Here is a 27,812-nt window from a genome sequence, read left to right as displayed (position 1 = left end):
AGGGAGGAGGAGGGAGCAAGCTTGTTTTCTGCTTCCTTGGAGACTAGGACGCAATGGAACCATGGCTTCAAACTACAAGAGAGGAGATTCCACCCGAACATTAGGAAGAACTTCCTGACTGTGAGAGCCGTTCAGCAGTGGAACTCTCTGCCCCGGAGGGAGTGTGGTGGAGGCTCCTTCTTTGGAAGCTTTTAAGCAGAGGCTGGATGGCCATCTGTCAGGGGTGATTTGAATGCAATATTCCTGCTTCTTGGCAGAATGGGGGTGGACTGGATGGCCCATGAGGTCTCTTCCAACTCTTTGATTCTATGATTCTATGATTCTATGATAGATGTAACAACAACAACAACAACAGAATTCAATAATAAATAATCTTGACTCAAGTATAAGCCGAGAGGGACTTTTTCAGCCTAAAAAGGGGCTGGAAAACTAGGCTTATACTCGAGTATATACAGTAACTGAAATGTTAGAATTTGGAGTTCTGTAGGACCTTTTCATTTGGTGCAGAATTCCCCCGGGACTACAGCACTGCTTCTAAAATAGGACGAGATGGAAGAGGTGTGGGAGTTGGTAACCGAATGGGAATCTTAACCATCGTTCTGTTTTCCTTTGGGAACATTGACAGGTGTCATCTCTTCTTTTTTTGACAGCAGTTGCTAAGATGTACACGTGTTAAGCGAACGCTAAGAGTGATTAGGCTTCTCTTTTATGACTCTATTTTCATTTAAAGTTTGGCCCATAAAATAGCCAGAAGGTAATTAACCTGCACATTTTAGAGCTGCTTAATGAAAGCACAAAAGCTTGAATGACCATCAAATTCCAGTCTAACCATAGATGTGGTTGCATTTCTTTCTAAAATGAAAGTGAGAGAAGATTAGTAACCAAGGGAGTGCACAATAAGCAGATTTGGCTTGGAAAAAGCCCACCTTTTGGGGTTGGAGTGAGGGCTTAGGTTACAAATCTCTCTGGATTTATTTTACTGCACCTTCTGCACATTTCTACAACTTGAAAATAGGTCTGCCGGATGCTATTTGTTGGCATTGAAATATTTACGCTAATGCCGATGTAAGGCAACAGGTTGGGAAGGCTGCCTATAAAGTTAAAGCTAAATGGAAGTTTAGCAATGGGGCAATTCAGATTTCAAAGAAATGACTATTACGGTAGGAGACCAGAGCGCAGGGAAACGGGACACAGGACCTCATCAGACAGGTAAGGGAAAGATAGGGAAAGTGGGGAGAAATGGGGGGAATCATCCTCCTTCATTGCCACCTGTCTTCCCCTGTCTCCTGATATGGGCCTCCCACCCCACAGCATTTCCTGTCATTTCCCATTGTTTCCCCACTTCCATCTCGTGTTCTCCATTTAGGAGTCGGGTAATACCTGACCCCCAAAAAAGCACTCTGTGCTCTGTTGAATGCCGCTGAATCGGAGCCCCATGGAGCCCCACCAGAAGTTGCCTTGCGTCATGTGATGGACTCTATGAGACTGCCTTTTGGTAGTGTACACAAATGGGGAGAAGAAGCAGAGAAGACTGTGTCTGATGAGGTGTCACGTTGCCAGGGCTCTGCCGCATTCAGATAGAGATGAACCAAACAAACTCCCAGTTTGTGCTAAACAATTTAATTAAAGCAGCACTTACTGTCTGGATGTTTTAATAGTCCAAAACATAAAACATAAAGATAGCACTCAGCCACAGAATATAAAACAAAACTGACAGCAAACACTGTTGCAGGTTCAAGATAACACCGTAGTCAAAAGGTCCAGTCCAGTGGTCAAAAGCCAAGAGTTCAATGAGCAAAGTCCAAGGATCAAGAGTCTATGCCATAGTCAGAAGCCAGTCGGAGCCCCCGGTGGTGCAGTGGGTTAAACCCCTGTGCCAACAGGACTGAAGTCCAACAGGTCGCAGGTTCGAATCCGGGGAGAGGCGGATGAGCTCCCTCTATCAGCTCCAGCTCCTCATGCGGGAACATGAGAGAAGCCTCCCACAAGGATGATAAAAACATCAAATCATCCAGGTGTCCCCTGGGCAACGTCCTTGCAGACGGCCAATTCTCTCATACCAGGAGCAACTTGCAGTCACTCTTGACATGACAAAAAAAGAAAAAGAAAAAAAGAAGCCAGTCTAGAGATTAAAGGTTCCAGGATTCCAAGAGTACAGGAGACAGGTCAGGATACCAAAAATCCACAAACCTGTCATGATGCCAGGGTTCTGCCGTTATTTAGGCAGAGATGAATCAAACAAACACCCAGTTTGTATCAAACAATTTAATTAAAGCAGCACTTACTGTCTGGCTGTTTTAATAGTCCAAAACATAAAACATAAAGATAGCACTCAGCCACAGAATATAAAACAAAACTGACAGCAAACACTTTTGCAGGTTCAAGATAACATCGTAGTCAGAAGGTCCAGTCCAGTGGTCAAAAGCCGAGAATTCATTAGGCAAAGTCCAGGAATCAAGAGTCTATACCATAGTCAGAAGCCAGACTAGAGATTAAAGGTTCCAGGGTTCCAAGAGTACAGGAGATAGGTCAAGATACCAAAAATCCACAAACTTGTCACGATGCCAGGGTTCTGCCGTTATTTAGGCAGAGATGAATCAAACAAACACTCAGTTTGTATCAAACAATTTAATTAAAAGAGCACTTACTTTCTGGCTGCTTCTATAGTCCAAAACATAAAACATAAAGATAGTACTCAGCCACAGAATAAACAAAATCTGATAGCAAAAGCTGCACCGTAGTCAAAAGGTCCAGTCCAGTGGTCAAACCCCGAGAATTCATTGGGCAAAGTCCAGGGATCAAGAGTCTATACCGTAGTCAAAAGCCAGTCCAGAGAGTCAAGGTTCAAGGGTTCCAAGAATACAGGAGACAGGTCAGGATACCAAAAATCCACAAACCTGGGGAAAAACCAGCAGCATCTACCACCAAGATAAGACAAATACTTTCCTCTCGAAGATCAGACCCAAGTCTAACTCCTTATATCCAGAAACGCCCAGCTGCAATCTATCTCTTGCATGACTCCACCCTTGATTGCGTTCACCCATGAACTTTTACTTACAGATTACACAACCCTTTAGAACAAAGACTTACATTTAACCCTTCCATCACCAACTGCTAGGCCTACCACCAACAACCACCATTGACTGCAGAATATGATACGTGACATTAGGTCGACAACAACAAACGGGGGTTCTCCAGTGCTATGTTCTTGAGGTGCCCTGTGACCAAGGACTTCATCCCACACAGTTTTCTCTCCATCTCTCTGCTTTGCCGAAACGGGGTCCTACAGAGGCCATCACATGATGCAAAGCCACTTCTGGTGGTTGCCAACGGGACTCCGTTGTGGCAGTGCAGGAAATAGAAGGAAGACTGTGCTTCCAGGAAGTGGGTTCTACCCGACTCCCAATTACAAAAGGTCGAAAGAAGCCTGATTGAAGTGGGGAAAGGACAAGGGCTGGCTGCCATCACTGAAGGCGGAAAGGCACAGGACCTCCCTGGTAGGGAATGAAAGAAGATGGTTCTCTCCGCTTTCTCCTGCTTTCCAAGCTTACGTGTGGTTGAGGTCCCAGGAACATTCTGCAGTGAGGGAACTCTTTGTCATCGCTGCATGGATCAGGGGCTGATGGGGTTCTTGCTTGTAGTGGTCTTGCTTGTAGATGGGTGAGGCCATCTCCCAGGAGCGCTAAGGTGGCCTCCTAGGATCCCACCGTTGCTCACTTCTGTAGTACACATTGAAAACAAGGTCTGACAGTCAATCATAACTTCGTGGATTTTCACTTTTCGCGGGTGATCCTGGAACGTAATACCTGCAATAAGTGAAGGTATCTATCTATCTATCTATCTATCTATCTATCGCAACAGGATGGTGTGTATGTATGAGTGTGTGTGTGTGTATCTCAACCCTGAGAAGGAGAGAGACACTCATGTTTGTTGTCAATTCTACTGGTTGGACAGTGGTCTCTGCAAAGGAGACAATTTAGGTTATTTGTGTCTGTATCCTTCCTTCCCTCCAGTGAACCCAAGGCAGAACGTATGGGCCCCACTCCTCCTTTTGTCCTCACAAGAACATTCGGAGGTAGGTCAGGCTAAGATAGGGAGACCCAGTGAGTTGCATGGTTGGATGTAACACTTAAGACCTACCACGATCCCATGTTGGTTGCCAAATACCTTCTGGAACTCTGGAGTTTAATGGGAGATCAGTTCCTTTTTGTTTGTTTCTCTTGGTTGCAGGTTTTTACTGCTGTGGAGTGCAGTGCTTATCATGTACCCCACCAGCCTGGCTGTTATTGCACTGACTTTTTCCAACTATGTTCTACAGCCAGTGTTTCCTAACTGTATCCCACCCTACAAGGCCTCCAGAGTCCTCTCCATGGTGTGCTTATGTGAGTATTTGTCGATAAACCTCATCCCTGTTTGCATTTGACGGCTGACAAGGCCACCGCCAGAGGTGAGCAAACAAAGCATCCATCTTCAAAGGGTCTTGAGATAACTGTTCCCTCGACATCAATAGTCCCCAGATGTTTTGGCCTTGAACTCCCAGAAATCCTAACAACTGGTAACTGGCTGGGATGTCTGGGAGTTGTCGGCCAAAACACCTGGGGAGGGACGCACAGGTTGACAACTGTTGCGTTAAGCGTATTTTGGTCAAGTCCAATGCAGAAGACATAATAACATTGCACCCAGGCAGGAGGAAAAAAACAGAAAAACTTTACTCTTGTCAGCAGAGTTAAAACATAAACTTGTAATGCTACAAACAGTGCAACAAATTTACATAGTCTTTGTAAGCAATACAGAATAAGGCTTCTTCATCTTAATCCAAATAAGAGAGCAGTAGAAATGATTGAGCAAAATGCCCGAGCAAAGGCTCCTCAGAGCAAAAGATGAACTGTATTCTAAAATCCATACAGTTATACCCCATCAGATATGGTCCAAACTTACTAGTTGACCTACATTAGCAGCTGCACATAATAATTAACACCATAAGGTTTTCTTTAACACACACAAACTCTCTCTCTCACACACACACTTGATCCTGTTATGACTTACTGTAACAAGAACCACTGCTTTACAGTGCCTTATCAAAATGGGAGCGAAGCAAGGTTGGAAATGCCACTGTGGCTCCTAGGTCAGAATTTAGAGCAATGACACCATGTCAGTATCTGGACATCACACATTAACTATATAAGAGTGAGCCTCATATAATGAAGGGTGAGTTATTCTTTCCCTTCCTCTTCCTCTTCCTCTTCCTCCTCCTCCTCTTCCTCCTCCTCCTCCTCTTCCTCCTCCTCCTCCCCCTCTTCCTCCTCCTCCTCTACCTCCTCCTCCTCCTCCTCCTCTTCCTCTTCCTCCTCTTCCTCTTCCTCCTCCTCCTCTTCCTCCTCCTCCTCCTCCTCCTCTTCCTCTTCCTCCTCCTCCTCCTCCTCCTCCTCATTTCTGGTGAAAGGAGACAGAGCACAGACGGCGTTCAGCTAGAATAGCTGCTAGAAATGCTGAGCTAATTGGGAGACGCCCTAGCACCTCCTGCGTGGGGAATTCAGGGCTATAAATTAGAAGCTGGAGCAGTCAGCTTTCGCTGGTAACAACAACTCTGATGCTGATGTTTTCGCTCCAAATGGAACCAACTTCAAGTCTGCTTCTGGGGATTTAGTTCATTGCCCGTTGGCTGATGTAAGATTGCTGTTTCTTTTGGGACTTTATAAGAGACTTTAATTTCGTGTCTGTGTTAAGACTTCCTTGCTTTCGTTTGCATTTTTCAACTGCCTTTGATTATTCTTTGTGTTTGCTGAAGTAAAACATTTTTCTTTTCTTTTCAACATTGTATTAAGTCTGTCTTTGAAGGGCAAATCAGGACAGGCAGACATCCTCAGAAGTTGTGATGTCCGTTGGGAACTATGAAAATGGGGTTTGTAGAATGTCCAGGGTGGGAGAAAGAACAGTTTCTAACAGACCTCCCAACCTCTGAGGATGCCTGTTATAGATGCAGGCAAAACGTCAGGAGAGAATGCTTCTGGAACATGGCCACACAGCCCAGAAAATTCCTAAATTTGACTTTGTAAATACAGTAGACTCTCCGTTAAGTGGAACTCAAGCAACTGGCAAAAAAATACAAAGAAATAATACATTGAGATTAATTTCACAATTCAGTAGCAGATCAGTTGCACAACTTCAGTGCTTTCCAGTAGCTTCTTCCTGCACAGTATTTTCAGTCAACTGCTTCCACAAACTGTAGTCACTCTGGAACTCTTTACAGGCACTTGAGCACATGCCCGGCCATTGTCAGTTTTACTATTGTTTCCCCCTCCAATCTAGATGACATTACAAACTTACCACAGCATACAGTTATATCTTGTCTTAGCAGACAGGTTCCTTTAATAAATTACACAGAGCCTTCGACAAACAGCATTACAGCACAAGGAGAGAGAATACACTGTACATGACTTCCTTATATACAATTCATTTACACATAGCAATCACTGATTGGTTCCCAACTCATTGACTTAACTCAGACCCAGGATTGCATCATTCACAATCACCTGGACTAGGCCAGAACACATTCCCCAAATGAAGTTCTATATACAGTTAATGCATGACTCAGCATTTCCAATAGAAGCTAATAAGCAGTGCATGACTCGGCTATATTACATTACAATACATTGTAAAACCTGACATAATACTTTAAATAAAAATTAAAATATAACCACAACATTGCATTATAATAAACTACAGGAAAGGAGATTCCACCTGAACATGAGGAAGAACTTCCTGACTGTGAGAGTCGTTCAGCAGTGGAACTCTCTGCCCCAGAGTGTGGTGGAAGCTCCTTCTTTGGAAGCTTTTAAACAGAGGCTGGATGGCCATCTGTCAGGGGTGATTTGAGTGCAATATTTCTGCTTCTTGGCAGAATGGGGTTGGACTGGATGGCCTAGGAGGTCTCTTCCAACTCTTTGATTCTAGGATTCTATGATTCTATAAATGTATTGACATTAAGATACGTTTGTCTTTACTTGTTTTTAATTACTGTATTTCAATATCAAATCAATACAGAGTTTCTGGCAGGGTTTGGTATAAGGTCCCTTTCACACTGTCCCTATATCCCAGGATCTGATCCCAGATTATCTTCTTATCCCAGATTAGTTTAATCCAGTTTAAAGCAGATAATCTGGGATCAGATCCTGGGATATAGAGTAGTGCGGAAGGGTAACTCTCAAGCAACCAGAAATTAGATTTATCCGGTATCTGCTGTCTATCTACAGGTGCCGATTAATTGAGAGTCTACTGTATTATTTTGGAAGCAGCGTTTCTGGCTTGAAGAACTTAGTTTCTGCACAAAATCTGGTGTAATTCACTATATACACTCCAGTGCCTTCTTCACAGTTTCCCAAGTGTTTGAGTCCAGATTGGAAGCATTCTTAATTTGGAGTGCAGAATAGTAATGAATGTGAAAATGTTCCTTTTTTCCCTCTTTTACATGGAACGATCTTTTCGGCTGTCCAGCTCTCTTGACCTGGGTGAACAGCACCAGCGTCCGATGGGCCACGCGCATCCAGGATATATTCACAGCGGGAAAACTCTTGGCCTTGGGTCTTATCATTACTGTGGGCTTCATACAGATCTTCAAAGGTACATACACTCAGAATGTTAGTGGGGCATTACTTGTTTATTTAGATTGTATTTATTTTAAATCAATTACCGTATATACTCGAATATAAGTCGACGCCCATATAAGCCGAGGCACCCAATTTTGCCACAAAAAAACTGGGAAAACATATTGACTTGAGTCTAAGCCGAGGGTACTAAGCCGAGCAACTACTGGTACATTTCAAAATAAAAATAGATACCCATAAAATTGCATTATTTGAAGCATCATTAGGTTAAATATTTTTGAATATTTGCATAAAACTGTAATTTAGGATAAGACTGTCCAACTCTGATTGAACCATTATTCTAACCTTCTTCAATGTCAACGTGCTTACTCATCCTTCCAATAATAAGAGAGTAAAATAATAAATGTAATAAAATAATAATCATCATCATAATAGAGTAAAATAATGGAAATGTAATAATAAAAATAGAGTAAAATAATAAGTGTAATAATAATAATGGTGTAAAATAATAACAGTAATAAAAATAATAATAGATAATAATTAACTGGTGCCCCTTACAGAGAGAGGTCAACCCTCCTGTTCAAGGAGCTCCATTGGCTGCTGTTCATTTTCTGTTTCCAATTCAAGGTGCAGGTTCTCACCTACAAAGCCCTCAACAGTTTGGGACCTGCCTACCTGCGTGACCACATCTCCGTATACGAACCCACACGTTCCCTCCGTTCATCTGGAGAGGCCCTGCTCGCGATCCCACCTGCATCGCAAGTGCGCTTGGTGGGGACGAGGGACAGGGCCTTCTCTGTGGTGGCCCCACGACTCTGGAACACCTTCCCCAAGGACATCAGACAAGTCCCATTATTGGCAGCCTTTAGGAAGAGCTTGAAGATCTGGTTGTTCCAGTGTGCCTTTCCAGAATAGGAAACTCCCAGCATCATGTCCCAAACGCACTTTATTAGAGATTTAAGACTGTCCGCACACTGCACCTACCCTAGAATCCTTACATTTCACTGGTCATGTCCAGCACTTTTAACTGTACCCATTACATTTGGCCGGCCCTAGTTTTTAAATGTTTTTGCTTTGCTTTATGAGTTTTATTATGTATTTGTTATGCTGTTGTTTTATTGAGGCCTTTGCCATTGTAAGCCGCATCGAGTCCTTTGCTGGAGTCGGAAGATGTTAGCGGGGTACAAATAAAGTTAATAATAATAATAATAATAATAATAATAATAGACTACCTGTCCGAACGTATCTCCTGTTACAAACCATCATGAAGTTTAAGATCAACTGGAGAGACCCTGCTCTTGATCCCACTGCCGTCGCAAACACGATTATTATTATTATTTTTATTATTATTAAACTTTATTTGTACCCCACTAGCATCTCCCGAAGAACTCGATGCGGCTTACAAAGGCCAAGGCCTCAACACACAATATAACAATACAAAACCTAAGGCAAATTAAAAACAATTAAAGCAAAATAAACAACAGGCAATAAACAATACGCTAAGACACAATAAAACTGGGCCAGGCCAAAGTAAAGGGTACAGGATTAAAAGTGCTGATGTGACAGGTGGTATCTAAGGCATTATAGGGCAAATGCAGTGTGCAGTGTTCAGCAATCTTAGATCTAGTAATGTGCTTCTGGGACTTGTTACTGGAGATTTCCTATTCTGGGAAGGCACATCGGAACAGCCAGGTCTTCAAGTTCTTTCTAAAGACTGCCAATGTAGGGGCCTGTCTAAGATCTTTGGGGAGGGTGTTCCAGAGTCGGGGGGCCACCACAGAAAAGGCCCTGTCTCGTGTCCCCACCAAACGCGCTTGTGACGCAGGTTGGATCACGAGCAGGGCCTCTCCAGATGACCGAAGTGAGCGCGTGGGTTCGTAGACGGAGATGCGGTCACGCAGGTAGGATGGTCCCAAACCGTTCAGGGCTTTGTAGGTAAGCATCTGCACCTTAAATTGGGCTCGGAAAATAAACGGCAGCCAGTGGAGCCCCTTGAACAGGAGGGTTGACCCCTGGTGGGGACGAGGGACAGGGCCTTCTCAGCAGTGCCCCCCCCCCCGCCTGTGGAATTCTCTCCCCAGGGACATCAGATTGGCCACCTCCCTCCTTTCCTTTAGAAGGAAACTCAAGACTTGGTTGAGGGACCAAGCGTTTGACCATTGAATAGCGGCAAGTGAGAAGAAGACATAAGCAATTTGAAGTGACAATGAACTGACACAGACTTTGGTTTTAACTGGTGTGTTTTTAGCAACTGCTTATTTAATGTTGTTTTAATGAATTTGTTTGAATGTTTTTATGATTGTGATGGCACCGAATGGTACTTGCTGTGAGGCCGCCGTTGAGTCCCCCCTCGGGAGTGAGAAGGGCAGGGTTCAAGGGTATGAAACAAACAAACAAACAAACAAACAAATAATAATAATAATGTAATAATAACTATAATAAATAGAGTAAAATAATAAATGTAATACAATAATAGAGTAAAATAATATAAAATTAATAATTATAATAGAGTAAAATACTACATTTAATAAAATAATATAATAGAGTAAAATAATATAAAATTAATAATAATAGAGTAAAATAATAAATGTAACAACAACAACAACAACATAATAAAATGATAAATAACTCTGACTTTCTTATAAACCAAGAGGAGCCTTTTCATCCTAAAAAAAGGCTGAAAAACTCGGCTTATTCTTGAGTATATCATCATCATCATCATCATCACTTTATTTCTTAATTAGTCACTCTCCACCAAAGTGCTCCGAGCGACTTACAATTTAAAATAGCTTATATACAATATAAAACATTCAATATAAAAATATATATTTCTTTGAGTATATATGGTAATTGCAAGCAACTGGATATTTGGAAGTAATTATCTCCAAGTTTTGGATCTACCTGGAGGGAAAGAATTCTCAGTTTTTCTTGCCCTGAAAACTAGTGTCCAAACAGGGTGCCATTGGGTGGCCATGAGCTCAGATGGGAGGATCCGTGGTGTGCTTGATGGCACGGAACTATAGCTCCCAACATCCTTCCCTATTGGCCATACTGTCCGAGGATCCTTGGAATGGGAGTCGAACCACATCTGGATGGTTCCTCATCAGGAACGCAGAGCAAAGATGCCCTCCTCACTTACTTTGCGTTACGTTTTGCTTGTAGGAAACTATGAAGAACTTCTGCCAAGCAATGCTTTCAATTTTTGGATGACCCCTTCAGTGGGGCATTTGGCATTAGCCTTCCTCCAAGGCTCCTTTGCATTCAGTGGATGGAACTTCCTAAATTATGTAACGGAAGAATTAGTTGATCCTCGCAGGCAAGTATTTGTTCCCAGCGCGACCTTGCTTGGGAGAGAGACCGGCCGCATTGTTGCGCAGCGCCCTCCGTTCCACATGTGCCTGGCATGCTGTCCCGAAGAATACCATCAATCTGCAAATACAAAAAAACCATTCTGGGAGGTGGACCAATTATGCAAAGGAGGCACATTTGCATATTTACAAGTTGCATAGTTGGTTTGGTTGCACCTGGACCCCTTTTTTTTGGGGGAAGGGAAATCTAATGGGGCCTCAGGTTGAGTCACAGGTAAGAGGAAAGGTGATAAGGATTGTTTTCCAGATCTCTCGCGGCCTGGCCCTTCATCTCCACTTTGAAGGGAGATGGAACTAGAGATTCCCCAATGTATTGTCGAAGGCTTCCATGGTCGGAATCACTGGGTTGTTGTAGGTTTTTTCGGGCTATATGGCCATGTTCTAGAGGCATTCTCTCCTGACGTTTCACCTGCATCTATGGCAAGCATCCTCAGAGGTAGTGAGGTCTGTTGGAACTAGGAAAAAGGGTTTATATATCTGTGGAATGACCAGGGTGGGACAAAGGACTGTTGTCTGCTGGAGCTAGGTGGGAATGTTTCAACTGACCACCTTGATTAGCATTTGATGGCCTGGCAGTGCCTGGAGCAAACTTTTGTTGAGAGGTGATTAGCTGTCCTTGTTTGTTTCCTCTCCATTGAAACATTCACACCTAGCTCCAGCAGACAAGAGTCCTTTGTCCCACCCTGGTCATTGAATGAATATATTTTAATAAAACTCACATGGATTGTAGCATCACTATTACATTATTTTTCCACATAATCACCATTCAGTTAATACACTTTGTCACCTGTGGGACAAGTTTTTGATTCCTGTGTCCTCTGCCTTTTTCATCCAGTTCGTCACTTCGATTTTCATCTCGTCATCCTCGGAAAAATGTTTTCCACCCAGGTGTTCCTTCAATTTAGTGAACAGATGAAGGTCACTGGGTGTGAGATAGCGGGAAACCAGCAGATGCAAATGAGCAGCGCCAGTCGTCAGTAGCTCATCGACTGATGTGGTGAAGGTTAGAGATGAACATCCTCATTCCATTTACTTCTCCTCCTGTGAGAACGGTGGATTACAACAGCCCAACCCAATGAAGTCAACAACTCTTGTGTTGCATGAGTGGTGTGCAGACACGCATTGTCATGAAGGAAACAGACTCCCACCGTCAGCATCCCACGATGCTTGTTTTGAATGGCACTGCAAATTTTCTTCATGGTCGCACAATATATTCTATACTCATACCCAAACACAGCGTTGCCCAGACACGAATCCAGGAACATGAAAGGCACTGCAGACTCCTTCAACCAGAGAAATCAGCCATAGCAGAGCACCTGAGGAACCAACCTGGACACAGCATGTTATTGGAGAACACAGAAATGCTAGACAACTCTCACAACCACCATGTCAGACTACACAAAGAAGCCACTGAAATACACAAACATGTGGACAATTTCAACAGAAAGGAGGAAACCATGAAAATGAACAAAATCTGGCTACCAGTATTAAAGGACTCTTAAAATTGCAACAGCACAACATCAGAGAGGAAACAAACAAGGACATCTAATCACCTGTCAACAAAAGTTTGCTCTAGGCACAGTCAGGCCATCAAATGCCAATCAAGGTGCTCAGTTGAAACATTCACACCTAGCTCCAACAGACAAGAGTCCTTTGTCCCACCCTGGTCATTCCACAGACATATAAACCCTTTTTCCTAGTTCCAACAGACCTCACTACATCTGAGGATGCTTGCCATAGATGCAGGCGAAACGTCAGGAGAGAATGCCTCTAGACCATGGCCATATAGCCCGAAAAAACCTACAACAACCCAGTGATTCCGGCCATGAAAGCCTTTGACAATACATTCATACTCATTTTGTCACATGCTGTCTTGCCATTACATTCTCTCCATAAAGTGAAACGATTTTGCGATGAATCGTAGTGGCGTTCATACCCTTAGCATTTAGGTAGTGTGTTACAGCATGAACTTCACACTTGCAGGGAAATGGAATGAGGACGTTCATCTCTAACCTTCACCACAATGCCAGTCAATGAGCTACTGACGACTGGCACTGCTCGTTCGCATCTGCTGGCTTCCAGCTACACGGCAGTGATACCAACTTCCCCTGTGAAAATTCCTCGCAAGAGCTATGGGCCTTGTAACCTTACTTTCCGGAAAACCCTTGCAATGCCGAATGTCAGCAGATATAGCTGCCCCTCTAACCCACACCTGCTGAAAATCCCATCTGCACCACTATTTAAACAAATACAGGATGTCCCTCTTTTCCCCATGTGTTCCTGTGGTCCCATCCCACTCCACCCCCTGGCAAAGTGCATAGTAACATAGTTCAGTAGGTGATTTCTTTTGTTTGGCGCCTGAGACAGAAACCTTTGCAGGGTCCCACAGCTTACAGTATATTCTGGCGTATAAGACTACTTTTTAACCCAAGAAAATATTCTCAAAAGTCAGGGGTCGTCTTATACGCAGGAACAGCCTTATATGTCAAAACGGAAACTTCCAATCTGGATTGGAGAATATGTGGTTGAAACTTCCAATCCAGATTGGAGAATCTGTGGTTGCTGCTTATTGTGGGGGGGGGGGGTACTCAAAAATGGCAGTGGCCACGTCCCTACCATATGCAACAACTGTATGAAAGCATTAAGGATGATGCTGTACAAGTACGGTAGAAAAAATCCATTCATCAGGATTCATGGACTTAATGTGGTCCCGATGGTGAGGTGAAGGGGTGCCTCACTGGGAAGGTGTAAGTGAAGGGCGAGGGGTAGTCTTATACGGCGAGTATATCCCAAACTCTATATTTTAACTGGAAAAGTTGGGGGTCGTCTTATACGCCGAGTCGTCTTATATGCCGGAAGATACGGGTAAATATAATGAATTAAGACATTAATTCCTTTTCACAACACCCAAACTCTGCAGCCTCACTATGTTAGACTGTAGGATGAAAATAGCAATATTAAATAACCACTCACAAGCCGGTTTTGCTTTGAAATGGATATATTGCTTGTATCTCTTCAGCAAAGAAAGACACTACTGACTTTTTCCCCACCACCACTTCCTTTTATACACCTTTCCTGCCCATCTCCCCCTCTTCTCAGTTTCCTTATTAGAGCTTGTTGCTTCACAAGTTCCATAATATGGTTTCCAGTGCCCTCTGCTGGCTTCAGAATGTCACAGAGACAATTGATTCAGTCAGGATGTCACGGGAGGGAATTTGTGATGTCTTCATGCCGCCGAAAATTGACTCCTGACACACTAGGTATAATGCATACAACAAAAATACCACTTGTATAACATAAACAATAATATAATTCAACAACAGTATATAAACATGCTGCACTGTTAACCTCACAGCGACAACAAACAATATGGTGCAAACTTTTAGTACAGTCGTATCTTCTTATAAGTAGCTTGTGGATCAGCCAACCACGACCGGTTTCAGCCTACCTCAGGCCTTCCTCTGGTGGACTGAAATTAATATACAAATCAATGTTTTACTTCAGTAACATACATATAGAACATCTGTATCATTAAATATCATAAGTTACAACACATTTAAGTACTTACAAAGTTATTCACTTGAACAAATTCTCCTCGGGGATACAGATATTTTTGAGTCAGTGGTATCTACATCAAAGGAACGAAATGTGGCTATGAGAGTTTGAAAATTACTATGTTGAAAATGATTATATTGTAGAAATACTTAATATTCAAGTATTTTACACATTAAGAAATTAGTAAAGTCTTCACACTTGTTATTGCATCAATATTTGTTGAACATATCCATTACATACCATAAGTTACAGCACATTTGAATATTTACAAAATTATACACTTGAAAGTTTGTTCTCCTCAGGAGATACAATTTTTTTAGCTCAGTGGTATTTACATAAAAGGAACAAAATGTGGCTATGAGAGTTTGAAAATTACTATGTTAAAAATGATTATTTTGTAGAAATATTAAAAAATATCTGTATCCCCTGAGGAGAATTTGTTCAAGTGAATAACTTTGTAAGTACTTAAATGTGTTGTAACTTATGATATTTAATGATACAGATGTTCTATATGTATGTTACTGGAGTAAAACATTGATTTGTATCTTAATTTCAGTCCACCAGAGTAGGGCTGGGCAACCACAGAAAAATTTGTTTCTAAAATTGATTCGTTTTTTGGGGGTTTTTGCGTTTTGATTTTTAAAAGAATTCTGAAATTTTTCTTTTAAAAAGTTCGATATTTACGAAATTTCGTAAATTACAAAACAATACGAAACCATTATGTAACAATTACGAATCGATTCGTTAATGGCGGACGCGACCGCGCAATACGCTAAAAACCCTCCATATGGGACCGGGGGAACTTCTGAAGCTTCCCTCTCCCTCTCTTGTTGACTGTTGGTGTGATATTTATATTTTTTTTTCACTGATTAAACAAACAACAACTATAAAACTTGCCCCAGACATGCGGAAATAATAACGAAACGATTTCGAAACGATAACGAAACGAATACAAAACGAATTTGAACCAATTACGAAACGAATTTAAAAATTCGTTTCATTTTTTAGTTGCTCCTGAATGGTTCGTTATCGCTTCGTTATAAAAAAAATAACGAATTTTTAACTAATTATGAAATTACGAAACGAAACCGCCCAGCCCTACACCAGAGGAAGGCCTGAGGTAGGCCGAAACTGGTCGTAGTCGGCTGATCCACAAACTACTTATAAGAAGATACGACTGTACTAAAAATTTGCACCATATTGTTTGTTGTCGCTGTGAGGTTAACAGTGCAGCATGTTTATATACTGTTGTTGAATTATATTATTGTTTATGTTATACAAGTGGTATTTTTGTTGTATGCATTTCATTCAGGAACCCATTTATATTATAGTACACTAGGTATAATGCCAGGACTGACCTCTTTGCCAGAAGCAGTATGGGATTTCAAGTGACGTTACAGAGAAAGGAAAGAGACTGCCAGTACAAGACCCCTTCCACACAGCTATATAAAATCCACATTGAACTGGATTATATGGCAGTGTGGACTCAGATAACCCAGTTCAAAGCAAATATGTGGATTATCTGCCTTGATAATCTGAGTTATATAGCTGTGTGGAAGAGCCTAAGCCTAATGTCATTGCACTGACGTTGTCCGATCTGCACAGAAGCAGAGACCGTGAGGATCTGCCTTGTTTGTGGCATGTTTGTGATTCCGTGCTTGTCAATGCCTCCTGCTTGTTATTGTTTCTTTTCAATTAGGAATCTACCTCGTGCCATATTCATATCCATCCCATTGGTGACCTTTGTGTACACGTTCACCAATATTGCATATTTCACTGCCATGTCACCCCAAGAACTCTTGTCTTCTAATGCTGTTGCGGTAGTAAGTAAACTATTCCCTGGACATTTACAGTTTTTGTTATCGTCATCCATGTTCTGTGATTTGCATTGTTGTTATTGCTATTTTTATTATGTTATTATCCCTATTATGTTACTTTTATCACCACTATTATTGTTGTTGTTGTTATTATTGATGCTACTACACTTGTCATTGTCATCAGCTTATATATCTTTTGTTGCTTTAGACATTTGGCGAAAAGTTGCTGGGATATTTTTCCTGGATTATGCCCGTCTCTGTGGCTCTGTCGACATTTGGAGGAATAAACGGATATCTTTTTACCTCATCAAGGTTAGACAAAGTACGATTTCCCTTTCCCCAAATCTTATTTCAGGGCGCAGAGAATTCCTGTTGTTTTCTTTACTAACTTATGTAATTATCTGTTGTGTTTTACACAGCACAAGATGTCACAGTGTGCCATTTCCAATATTTTTATTCATAATCCGGTGTTGCCTGCGTTATTTGAAAAAGTCCATTAATTTTATTTTACAACATGCATAAGCACAGTTCAAAGTGTTGGCTTTAGCCTATAAAGCTCAAATTGGTTCTGGCCCAGCATATCTGTCCGAATGTACAGTGTTCCCTCACTTATTGCAGGTGTTACGTTCCAGGACCATCTGCGAATAGTGAAAATCCGCAAAATAGGGACACTATATTTATTGTAATATTAATATGTGTTAGGGATTCCTCATCTTTGGAAGATAAAGGGGAGCAGGGAAGTGCTCAGGAATTGTAGGGAGAAGAAGAGTCAGACGGTGAGGGTTTGCAAGTGCCCACATATCTAGAGAAAAGAAAGTAGACAGAGCACAGACGGCATTCAGCCAGAATAGCTGCTAGAAACACTGAGCTAATTGGGAGACACCCTAGCATAGTGGTTCTCAACCTGTGGTCCCCAGATGTTTTTGGACTTCAACTCCCAGAAATCCTAACAGCTGGTAAACTAGGTTCTTGTGGGTTTTTTCGGGCTATATGGCCATGTTCTAGAGGCATTTCTCCTGATGTTTCGCCTGCATCTATGGCAAGCATCCTCAGAGGTGAGGTCTGTTGGGACTAGGAAGGGGTTTATATATCTGTGGAATGACTAGGGTGAGACAAAGGACTTTTGTCAGTTGGGCTAGGTGTGAATATTTCAGCTGATTTCTCTGGCTGAAGTAGTCTGCAGTGCACTTCAGCCAGAGAAATCAGCCATAGCAGAGCACCTGATGAACCAACCTGGACACAGCATTTTATTTGAGAACACAGAAATGCTGGACCACTCTCACAACCACCATGTCAGGCTACACAGAGAAGCCACTGAAATACACAAACATGTGGACAATGTCAACAGAAAGGAGGAAACCATGAAAATGAACAAGATCTGGCTACCAGTATTAAAAAATTCTAAAATTGCAACAGCAAAAACAGCAGAGAGGAAACAGGCAGGGACATCTAATTACCTTTCAAGAAGAGTTTGCTCCAGGCACAGTCAGCCCATTGTATGCTAATCAAGGTGATCAGTTGAAATATTCACACCTAGCCCAACTGACAAAAGTCCTTTGTCTCACCCTGGTCATTCCACAGATATATAAACCCCTTTCCCAGTCCCAACAGACCTCACTACCTCTGAGGATGCTTGCCTTAGATGCAGGCGAAACGTCAGGAGAAATGCCTCTAGAACATGGCCATATAGCCCGAAAAAACCCACAAGAACTGAGTGATTCCAGCCATGAAAGCCTTCAACAGCTGGTAAACTGACTGGGATTCCTGGGAGTTGTAGGCCAAAACATCTGGGGACCCACAGGTTGAGAACCACTGCCCTAGCACCTCCTGCGTGGGGAATTCAGGGCTATAACTCAGAAGCAGGAGCAGTCAGCTTTCGCTGGTAACAACGACTCTGATGCCAATGTTTTCACTCCAATTGAACCTGCTTTGTGTCTGCTGCTAAGGACTTAGTGATCATTGCCTGTTGTCTGATGGAAGACTGCTGTTTCTTTTGGGACTTTGTAAGAGACTTTAATTTGTGTCTGCATTAAGACTTCCTTGCTTTCTTTTGCATTTGCTTCTCATTTGTGTTTGATGAAGTAAAGCATTTTTCGTTTACTTTCAACATTGTATTAGGGCTGTTTTTGAAGGGCAACTCAGGACAATATGTATACATTATTTTATTTATACATTATTTTAGTAGTTACAGGATACACTATTTCCCCTTGTGTTTTCGGTCTTCTCACTCTTCTCACTCTCCCCATCTTTTACTCCATCCATTCCATCGGACCTTGCTTCCACGTTGTTCCTCATAATCCTTGGTGCTTTTGGCTGGTTCTTCATTCACATTCTGCCACTGCCTTCTTCTTCCAACCTTCTCTTTCTCATTTCTTCCGTCTCTCTATCGTGTTCTTCTTGCCTTCTGCCTTTTTGTCCCTTCCTCTGAATCCGGCCTGCTCTATTTCTCTCCTTCCTGTCCTCCAACCAGCTCATTGGTATCTCTTATACTGAGTCCTCCACTCTCCTCTTTTGCTCTTTGTGTTTCGGAGCCTGAATCCTCCTCCGTCACTTTTCTCCTTCCGTCTCTTAGGATTTTCCTTTGTTTAAATAAATGCTCCACATTGACTAAACAACTCTCCCTCAAGGTCAGTCCTTTCCTTCTCAAAAATAGCAATAAAATAGCACACCAGCCTCCCGCGAAACAGTCAGCATAAAGCGAACCGCGAAGTAGTGGGGGGACACTGTATCTCCCTCTATGAACCACTGCAGAGTTTAAGATCACCTGGGGAGGTCCTGCTCTTGGTCCTGCCTCCCTTGCAGGTGCAATTGGCAGAGTCAAGAGACTGGGCCTTCTCAGTGGTGGCCCCTCGGCTGTGGAACTCCTTCCCCAGCGAGGTTAGATCAGGCCTCTTCTTTCTGATCTTCTGCAAGAGTGTGAAAATGTGGCTTTGTGCCCAAATCCTTTAAAGAACTTGTGCAATAGACTTGGAACAATGTGCAAGGAATACTTGAACGGCCCAGATTATGTTCTTGGATTACCTGTTTAACTCTTAATCTATTGTTTTTAAATGTTTTAATTGTTTTAATGCACTTTCTAATTTTATTTTAATATTTATTTAAGTGTACATTGCGTTTTAAGGCATTGAATCGTTACCTGTATGTTAAGCCGCCTTGAGTCCCCTTCGTGGTGAGAAAGAAAGGCGGGGGAGAAATGTCGGAAACAAATAAATGAACAAATAAGGTTGTTGGTGAACTACAACTCACATCATGGTGGCGCAGTGGGTTAAACACCACTGCCGGCAGGACTGAAGACTGACAGGTCACAGGTTCAAATCCAGGGAGAGACGGATGAGCTCCCTCTATCAGCTCCAGCTCCTTATACGGGGACATGAGAGAAGCCTCCCACAAGGATGATAAAAACATCAAAAATCATCTGGGCGTCCCCTGGGCAACGTCCTTGCAGACGGCCAATTCTCTCACACCAGAAGCGACTTGCAGTTTCTCAAGTCGCTCCTCACACGACAAAAAAACCCAAAAACAAACAAAAAACCTCACATCATGCCATGTTAACACCCTGAAACTCTTAAAGCTGTTTTTGAACTGCTTACGTAAACTGTGAGCAGGGCTGACGGTCGGTCGCTCATGCAGACCCGGGGCTTCGAACTTGCAACCTTTTGGTTGATAGATCTTATAGTTGCTGATGATTTACCAGCTGTTCTAAACCTAGTTGTTACATCGGGTGGCGCAATGGGTTAAACCTTTGTGCTGGCAGGACTGAAGACCGACAGGTTCGAATCAGGGGAGAGCGCGGATGAGCTCCCTGTGTCAGCTCCAGCTCCCCATATGGGGACATGAGAGAACCCTCCGACAAGGATGGGAAAACATCAAAACATCTGGGTGTCTCCTGGGCAACATCCTTGCAGCCGGCCAATTCTCTCACACCAGAAGCGACTTGCAGTTTCTCAAGTCAATCCTGACACAAAAAGAAAGTTGTTACATCTGGATGAGACTGAGGAGGTTGCTGTTCCATGAAACCCTCATCCACGCTATCCATGACAAAATAACCCAACTTTTTCTTCTTCTTTGTACAATATCCTGTCCATGAGAAAAGGACGAATAGTGGATGCTAGACTTTCCAGCCGTCCATGCTGTCAGCACTCAGTGTTTTTGTTCTTCTTTTCAGGTTGTGTTTTTCCGGAGCACGAGAAGGCCATTTACCCAGTTTGCTGTCGATGATTCATGTCAGGCATTGCACCCCAATTCCAGCCCTCCTCGTCTGTGTAGGTCTTGTTTACAATGGTATTGCCATGATATGGAAGCAGAAGACAAGGAAAGGGGAGCTAGTTTTTAATTGTGGAAACTATAGAATCTATCTTCTTAGCTTCCTATCCATCTGTATTGATTTATTTAAGATATTGTTACTCCACCTTTCTCTACAAGCAGCTTACAACATATAAATGTACAATAAAGAAGCTAAAACATAGTTGAAATCAGACATTCGATATAACCCCATCACTACTTGATTTGCAACTAATCAATGCATTAAAAACAACATAGAAGATGGGCAGTAATCAAAAAATAAAAACACACCAGCATATTCTTAGTGGTTGAATCCAGTGTTGAAAATTGCATTAACGTAAACATTAACGTAACGTAAATGATTCAGAGCTAAGTCTGGATTTTATACTTCCTGGCCTCAAGTCATGAACTGAACCCAATTGTACTCATGTACTCGACATCGAAGAATTTAAATCTTAATATTGAGCTTGATATCGAAAAGCTTTATGGATTACCAAGATCAGTGGTTCTCAACATCTGTGGGTCCCCAGATGTTTTGGCCTTCAACTCCCAGAAATCCTAACAGCTGGTAAACTGGCTGGGATTTTTGGGAGTTATAGGCCAAAACACCTGGGGACCCTCAGGTTGAGAACCACTGATCTAGATCTATATTGTGACCTTAAGAGGCCCTCAAGGACCATCTGGATCTATATTGTGACCTTAGGAGGCCCTCAAGGACCATCTGGATCTATATTGTGACCTTAGGAGGCCCTCAAGGACCATCTGGATCTATATTGTGACCTTAGGAGGCCCTCAAGGACCATCTGGATTTATATTATGACCTTAGGAGGCCCTCAAGGACCATCTGGATCTATATTGTGACCTTAGGAGGCCCTCAAGGACCATCTGGATCTATATTGTGACCTTAGGAGGCCCTCAAGGACCATCTAGATCTATATAGTGATCTTAGGAGGCCCTCAATGACCATCTAGAACAGTGATTCTCAACCTGTGGATCCCCAGATGTTTTGGCCTTCAACGCCCAGAAATCCTAACAGCTGGTAAACTGGCTGGGATTCCTGGGAGTTGTAGGACAAAACACCTGGGGACCCTCAGGTTGAGAACCACTGATCTAGATCTATACAGTGACCTTAGGAGGCCCTCAAAGACCATCTGGATCTATATAATGAACTTAGGAGGCCCTCAAGGACCATCTAGATCTATATAGTGATCTTAGGAGGCCCTCAATGACCATCTAGATCTATATTGTGACCTTAGGAGTCCCTCAAGGACCATCTGGATCTATATAATGACCTTAGGAGGCCCTCAAGGACTATCTAGATTTATATAGTGACCTTAGTGATCATCTAGAACAGTGGTTCTCAACCTGTGGGTCCCTCCCCAGATGTTTTGGCCGTCAACTCCCAGAAATCTTAGCAGCTGGTAAACTGGCTGGGATTTCTGGGAGTTGTAGGACAAAACACCTGGGGACCCTCAGGTTGAAAACCATCGATCTATGCTGATGATCATGCCATCACCACTTAAGCAGGGAACTTTGAAACAGAAACCCTGCAAAGATCTAAGGCAGTGATTCTCAACCTGTGTGTCCCCAGATGTTTTGGCCTTCAACTCCCAGAAATCCTAACGGCTGGTTAGGATTTCTGGGAATTGTAGGCCAAAACACCTGGGGAGGGACCCACAGGCTGAGAAGTACTGATCTAGATCTATACAGTGACCTTAGGAGGCCCTCAAGGAACATCTAGATCTATATAGTGCCCTTAAGAGGCCGTCAACAACCATCTAGAACAGTGGTTCTCAACTTGTGGGTCCCCAGATGTTTTGGCCTTCAACTCCCAGAAATCCTAACAGCTGGTAAACTGTCTGGGAATTCTGGGAGTTGTAGGCCAAAATACCTGGAGAGGGACGCACAGGTTGAGAACCACTGACCTGGAGAAACCCAATAAATAATGGGCATTGGGGAAGAAAGAGATGGTTGGTTATGTTTTGCTATCTTTTTATAAGGAAATAAAATCATCCAGAAACGATTCAATTTAAACAAATGTCTGCTCCTTTCTCCCCCTCCTAGTGTATGGCTACTGTCGTCATTATGCTGGTTGGAGACACCTATACGTTAATCAATTATGTGTCCTTCATTAACTACCTCTGCTACGGAGTGACAATCATAGGCTTGATTGTTCTACGATGGAAGAAACCCAGGATCTTCCGACCTATCAAGGTGAAAAATATTGGGGCTTTCTGAATGACATTTCCATGGCTGTTGACCAATGAACAGGGACAAACCCATCCTGCCATAGAATCCTAGAGTTGGAAGAGACCTGGTGGGCCATCCAGTCCAACCCCATTCTGCCAAGAAGCAGGAATATTGCATTCAAATCACCCCTGACAGATGGCCATCCATCCTCTGCTTCAAAGCCTTCAAGGAAGGAGCCTCCACCACACTCCGGGGTAGAGAGTTCCACTGTTGAACAGCTCTCACAGTCAGGAAGTTCTTCCTAATGTTCAGGTGGAATCTCCTTTCTTGTAGTTTGAAGCCATTGCTCCATTGCGTACTAGTCTCCAGGGAAGCAGAAAACAAGTTTGCTCTCTTCTCCTTATGACTTCCTCTCACATATTTATACATGGCTATCAAGTCTCCTCTCAGTCTTCTCTTCTTCAGGATAAACATGCCCAGCTCTTTAAGCCACTCCTCATTGGGCTTGCTCTCCAGACCCACAAATTTTACCTATGTATTTTTAAATAAGTTGTGTGTTTAATTCTATTTAAATAAAAAAGCCAATGGGATTTTGGCCTGCACCAATAGGAGCCTAGTGTCTAGATCTAGGGAAGTCATGCGCCCCATGCTCTCTTCTGCCTTGGTTAGACCACACCTGGAATATTGTGTCCAATTCTGGGCACCACAATTCAAGAGAGATATTGACAAGCTGGAATGTGTCCAGAGGAGGGCGACTCAAATGATCAAGGGTCTGGAGAACAAGCCCTATGAGGAGCGGCTTAAGGAGCTGGGCATGTTTAGCCTGAAGAAGAGAGAAGGCTGGGAGAAGATATGATAGCCATGGATAAATATGTGAGAGGAAGCCACAGGGAGGAGGAGGGAGCAAGCTTGTTTTCTGCTGCTCTGGAGACTTGGATGCAGAACAATGGCTTCAAACTACAAGAAAGGAGATTCCACCTGAACATGAGGAAGAACTTCCTGAGTGTGAGAGCCGTTCAGCAGTGGAACTCTCTGCCCCAGAGGGAGTGTGGTGGAGGTTCCTTCTTTGGAAGCTTTTAAACAGGGGCTGGATGGCCATCTGTCAGGGGTGATTTGAATGCAATATTCCTGCTTCTTGGCAGAATGGGGTTGGACTGGATGGCCCAGGAGGTCTCTTCCAACTCTAGGATTCTAGGATTCTATGAAATGTTTGCGTGATTCTTGTTTTTAATTTGCATACTGTACATTTTTTGGTGTTGGGTGCCTTGAGTCTCCCTTGGGAGAGAGGAGGCAGGACATAGATCCTAATGCCATCAGATGCTCCTTTGGGAGAAAGGGCGCCAGGACAGAAAGAATGGGCTTCTGTACACTTCCAATATTTTCTCTCCTTTTAGGTTAATCTTCTGGTCCCAATCACTTACCTGATATTTTGGGCCTTTCTCTTGATCTTCAGTTTCTATTCTGAGCCAGTAGTCTGTGGAATTGGACTGATTATCATATTAACTGGAGTGCCAGTGTTTTTCATTGGAGTGTACTGGAAAAATAAACCAAAGTGTGTCCACCGGATAGCAGGTAAGAAAGAACCCCCCGGCATATTCCATATGAGAAGGGATCCTATGCAGCTTTGCCTATGGAACACATTCACTTATTTTATTTATTTATTTATTTATTTATTTATTTATTTTGACTTGTATACCGCCACTCCCAATTAGGCTCGGAGCGGTTTACAGCAGTAGATTAAAACAATACAATTAACTTTAAAATACAATAAAAACAAGAACAGACATAGTCCCGAGTTATTCACCCATCAAAAGCTTGTCGGAAGAGAAAGGTTTTTCAGGCTTTCCGAAAAGCAAGTAAGTCTCGGATAGATCGGGTTTCAACTGGCAAGGCATTCCATAAATAAGGGGCCACAATTGAGAAGGCTCTCTGCCTAGTCGAGGACAGATGATAAGTCCGGATGTTGGGGACTTCAAGCAAATTTTGGTCTTCGGACCTAAGTAATCTCTGGGGTTGGTAGGGGGATAAGCAGGCCCTCAGGTACTTAGCCATAGGCATTGTCATAATAGGTATCGGTGAAATGGCAGGGAGAAGGTTTCAGGAAAAGAGACAAAGAAGGGTCCGGAGGTCTCAAAAGCCCGGATTTATTTCCAGCTGGGGCCCTGGAGTGGACTTGCATCCAAAAGCAAACCAGAGCACTAAAATAGGTGCGGACGGTGGCTTTTATAGATTCCAAATGAAAGCAATCAAAGAACATGCGTCTACCTACATTGACATTAGGGCTGGGCGGTTTCGTTTCGTTAATTCGTAATTCGTTAATAATTCGTTAATTTTTTCAATTACAAAACGATAACGAACTATTCTGGAGCAATTTTTTTAAAAAACGAATTTTTAAATCGTTTTTTAAATGCTTCATATTTCGATATTGTATTCGTTTCGTTATTGTTCTGAGGTCGTTTCGTTATTATTTCCGCATGTCTGGGCCAGTTTTATGGTTTAATTAGTGAAAAAAAATTATAATATCACACCAACAGTCAAGAACAGAGGGAGAGGGAAGCTTCAGAAGTTTTTGGAGGTTTTTTAGCGTATTTCGCGGTCGCGTCCGCCATTAACGAATCGATTCGTTATTGTTTCGGAAATCGATTCGTTAATTTTTTACCATTTACGAAATTTCGTAAATATCGAACTTTTTAAAAGGAAAATTTTGTAATTATTTTAAATATCGAAACAAAAAAAACCCCCAAATACAAATCGATTTTAGAAACAAATTTTTCCGTTGTTACCCAGGCCTAATAAATATCAGTGATTGGTTGGGGGGGGGGGGGCAAAATACTGTTTGCTTACCGTTGAAAATTACCTAGGGCCGCCTCTGGATCTTAGGCAGCTTTGCCTATGGAACACATTCACTTAGCCAAAGGCATTGCCGAAATAGGTATCGGAAACATCATAAAAATTCATTCATGTAGTTTTGCATCAAGAATAGATTTGTATTGATGCCTTTAACAAATTGAGAAGGAACTGATGGCTATTCCATACTATTGAATTATAGCACTACGGTTATACTTTTCCTCCTTTGGGGAGGGAAAAAGCAGGGTATAAATAAACATAATAATAATGCTGCTACTACTACTATTTAGAAATCTCAAGCCAGAGAGCTCTCGTGCCCCAACAAACTACAAACCCTTAGTTTTGGTATTTTTAGAACTAAAGTAATAACTTACCCCTGATAGCAGTGCCAGAAGCATTCTCTCCTGACATTTTGCCTGCATCTGTGGCAGGCATCCTCAGAGATTGTGAGGTCTGTTGGAAACTAGGAAAATTGGGCCACAGTTGCAGGCAAAACGTCAGGAGAGAATGCTTCTAGAACATGGCCATACAGTCCAAAAAACCTACACCAACCCAGTGATTCTGGCCATGAAAGCCAATATAATATCAACCCTACTTGGGGACGATGGTAACCTCAGTCAAAAACACACAGAGGACATACCACTAAACTATGAAGGGCTCACTATAATGCCAAGAGTGGAATGTGGGACTGTTAGGGACCCCAATTCAGGGCCCCTGCATTGGGTCCGGTCACAGGAGGCAAAAAGACAAACATCCAGTCTCAGGAGAAGTACAAAAGCAAGGTTTATTTTCATCATGATCATGAAGAGACGGCCAGCCATACCAAACACGCAGGTCTTGGTACTTTCAAGAGGCTGCTGCGCCCAGTGTCTCTCAAACTCACAATATATAGACAAGACTCACAATCCTTCCGAAAAAGTTATCCAATTACAAGCTGCCACTTAGGCTCAATTCCTTATTTATCACATTGACTAACTGACTTCTTGTAAATCGCATTATTTCTTGACAATGGAAAGTTCAAGATCCAAATAGTTCTCTCCCCCCCCCCCCATATGTGGCAATAGACACTTTGTCAGCTTTTTAGCCTTCTGCTATTATTGTCTTGTGAAAGTTGTTTATTGCACATGTTTCTTAGTTGCTAACCACAAATGTTCCAGACAAGACAGACCTAGGGCTGGGCGGTTTCGTTAATTCGTAATTTGTTAAAAATTCGTTATTTTTTTTGATAACGAAGCGATAACGAACCATTCTGGAGCAACTTAAAAACAAAACGAATTTTTAAATTCATTTCGTAATTGTTTCGGATTCGTTATGTATTCGTTTCGTTATTGTTTTGAAGTCGTTTCGTTATTATTTCCGCATGTCTGGGGCAAGTTTTATAGTTGTTTTTTGTTTAATTAGTGAAAAAAAATATAATCACACCAACAGTCAACAACAGAGGGAGAGGGAAGCTTCAGAAGTTCCCCCGGTCCCATTTGGAGGTTTTTTAGCGTATTGCGTGGTCGAGTCCGCCATTAACGAATCGATTCGTTATTGTTTCGTAAATTTTTTTAACATTTACGAAATTTCGTAAATATCGAACTTTTTAAAAGAAAATTTTCGGAATTCTTTTTAAATTCGAAACGCAAAAACCCCCCAAAAACGAATCGATTTTAGAAACAAATTTTTCCGTTGTTACCCAGGCCTAGACAGGCCCTTAGCGGAAGCTCATTTCTAAATACAGAGGGGGTACATTTTTAACGTTGATTTCTCTATTTTCATGATTATTGCCCTATCAGGACCTTCTTAACTCCAAGCACAATACCCAACTTTTGATCCATATTTCATCCCTAATTGATAATTTCCATGTTGTTGTTACACTGACCTCCTTCTTTTCCTCTTCTTCTTTTCAGAGTCCTTGACACATTGGGGCCAGAAGGTGTGTTTTGTGGTGTATCCTCAGGGGGGGTCGCTAGAAGAGGACGATCTACCTTTCCCGCATCCGTCCCTCCCAGGAAGTGAAAAGTCCTTGAAGAAATAATTATCTATTTTACACATGCAAAGTAGATTGTGTTGTTTACATGATGATTTTTTTTGAAAAAAAAAATGAAAAAAATCTTGAAAATGTTTTTTTTTTTAGAAATTCAATAGTAAAAACATACAAAATGAAA

The 27,812-nt window shown here is 42.3% G+C and overlaps 1 protein-coding gene across 1 annotated transcript in view; it reads left to right on the top strand.

Moving 5' to 3' along the window:
* The window catches only part of SLC7A10 (solute carrier family 7 member 10), a 78,879-nt gene extending 51,067 nt beyond the window's left edge, over positions 1-27,812 (top strand). The window contains exons 3-11 of the mRNA XM_060788324.2: positions 4,231-4,382; positions 7,495-7,620; positions 10,767-10,920; positions 16,227-16,350; positions 16,553-16,656; positions 20,510-20,606; positions 22,690-22,839; positions 24,210-24,387; positions 27,555-27,812. Coding sequence (XP_060644307.2) covers positions 4,231-4,382; positions 7,495-7,620; positions 10,767-10,920; positions 16,227-16,350; positions 16,553-16,656; positions 20,510-20,606; positions 22,690-22,839; positions 24,210-24,387; positions 27,555-27,682 — 1,213 coding nt within the window. The 3' untranslated portion in view covers positions 27,683-27,812. The remainder of the gene's footprint in view (positions 1-4,230; positions 4,383-7,494; positions 7,621-10,766; positions 10,921-16,226; positions 16,351-16,552; positions 16,657-20,509; positions 20,607-22,689; positions 22,840-24,209; positions 24,388-27,554) is intronic.

The sequence above is a fragment of the Anolis sagrei genome, chromosome 8 (genome assembly GCF_037176765.1).
Source record: "Anolis sagrei isolate rAnoSag1 chromosome 8, rAnoSag1.mat, whole genome shotgun sequence".
NCBI lineage: Eukaryota > Metazoa > Chordata > Lepidosauria > Squamata > Dactyloidae > Anolis > Anolis sagrei.
Note: the sequence above shows the minus strand (reverse complement) of the source record. Positions and strands in the feature narration are given on the sequence as shown.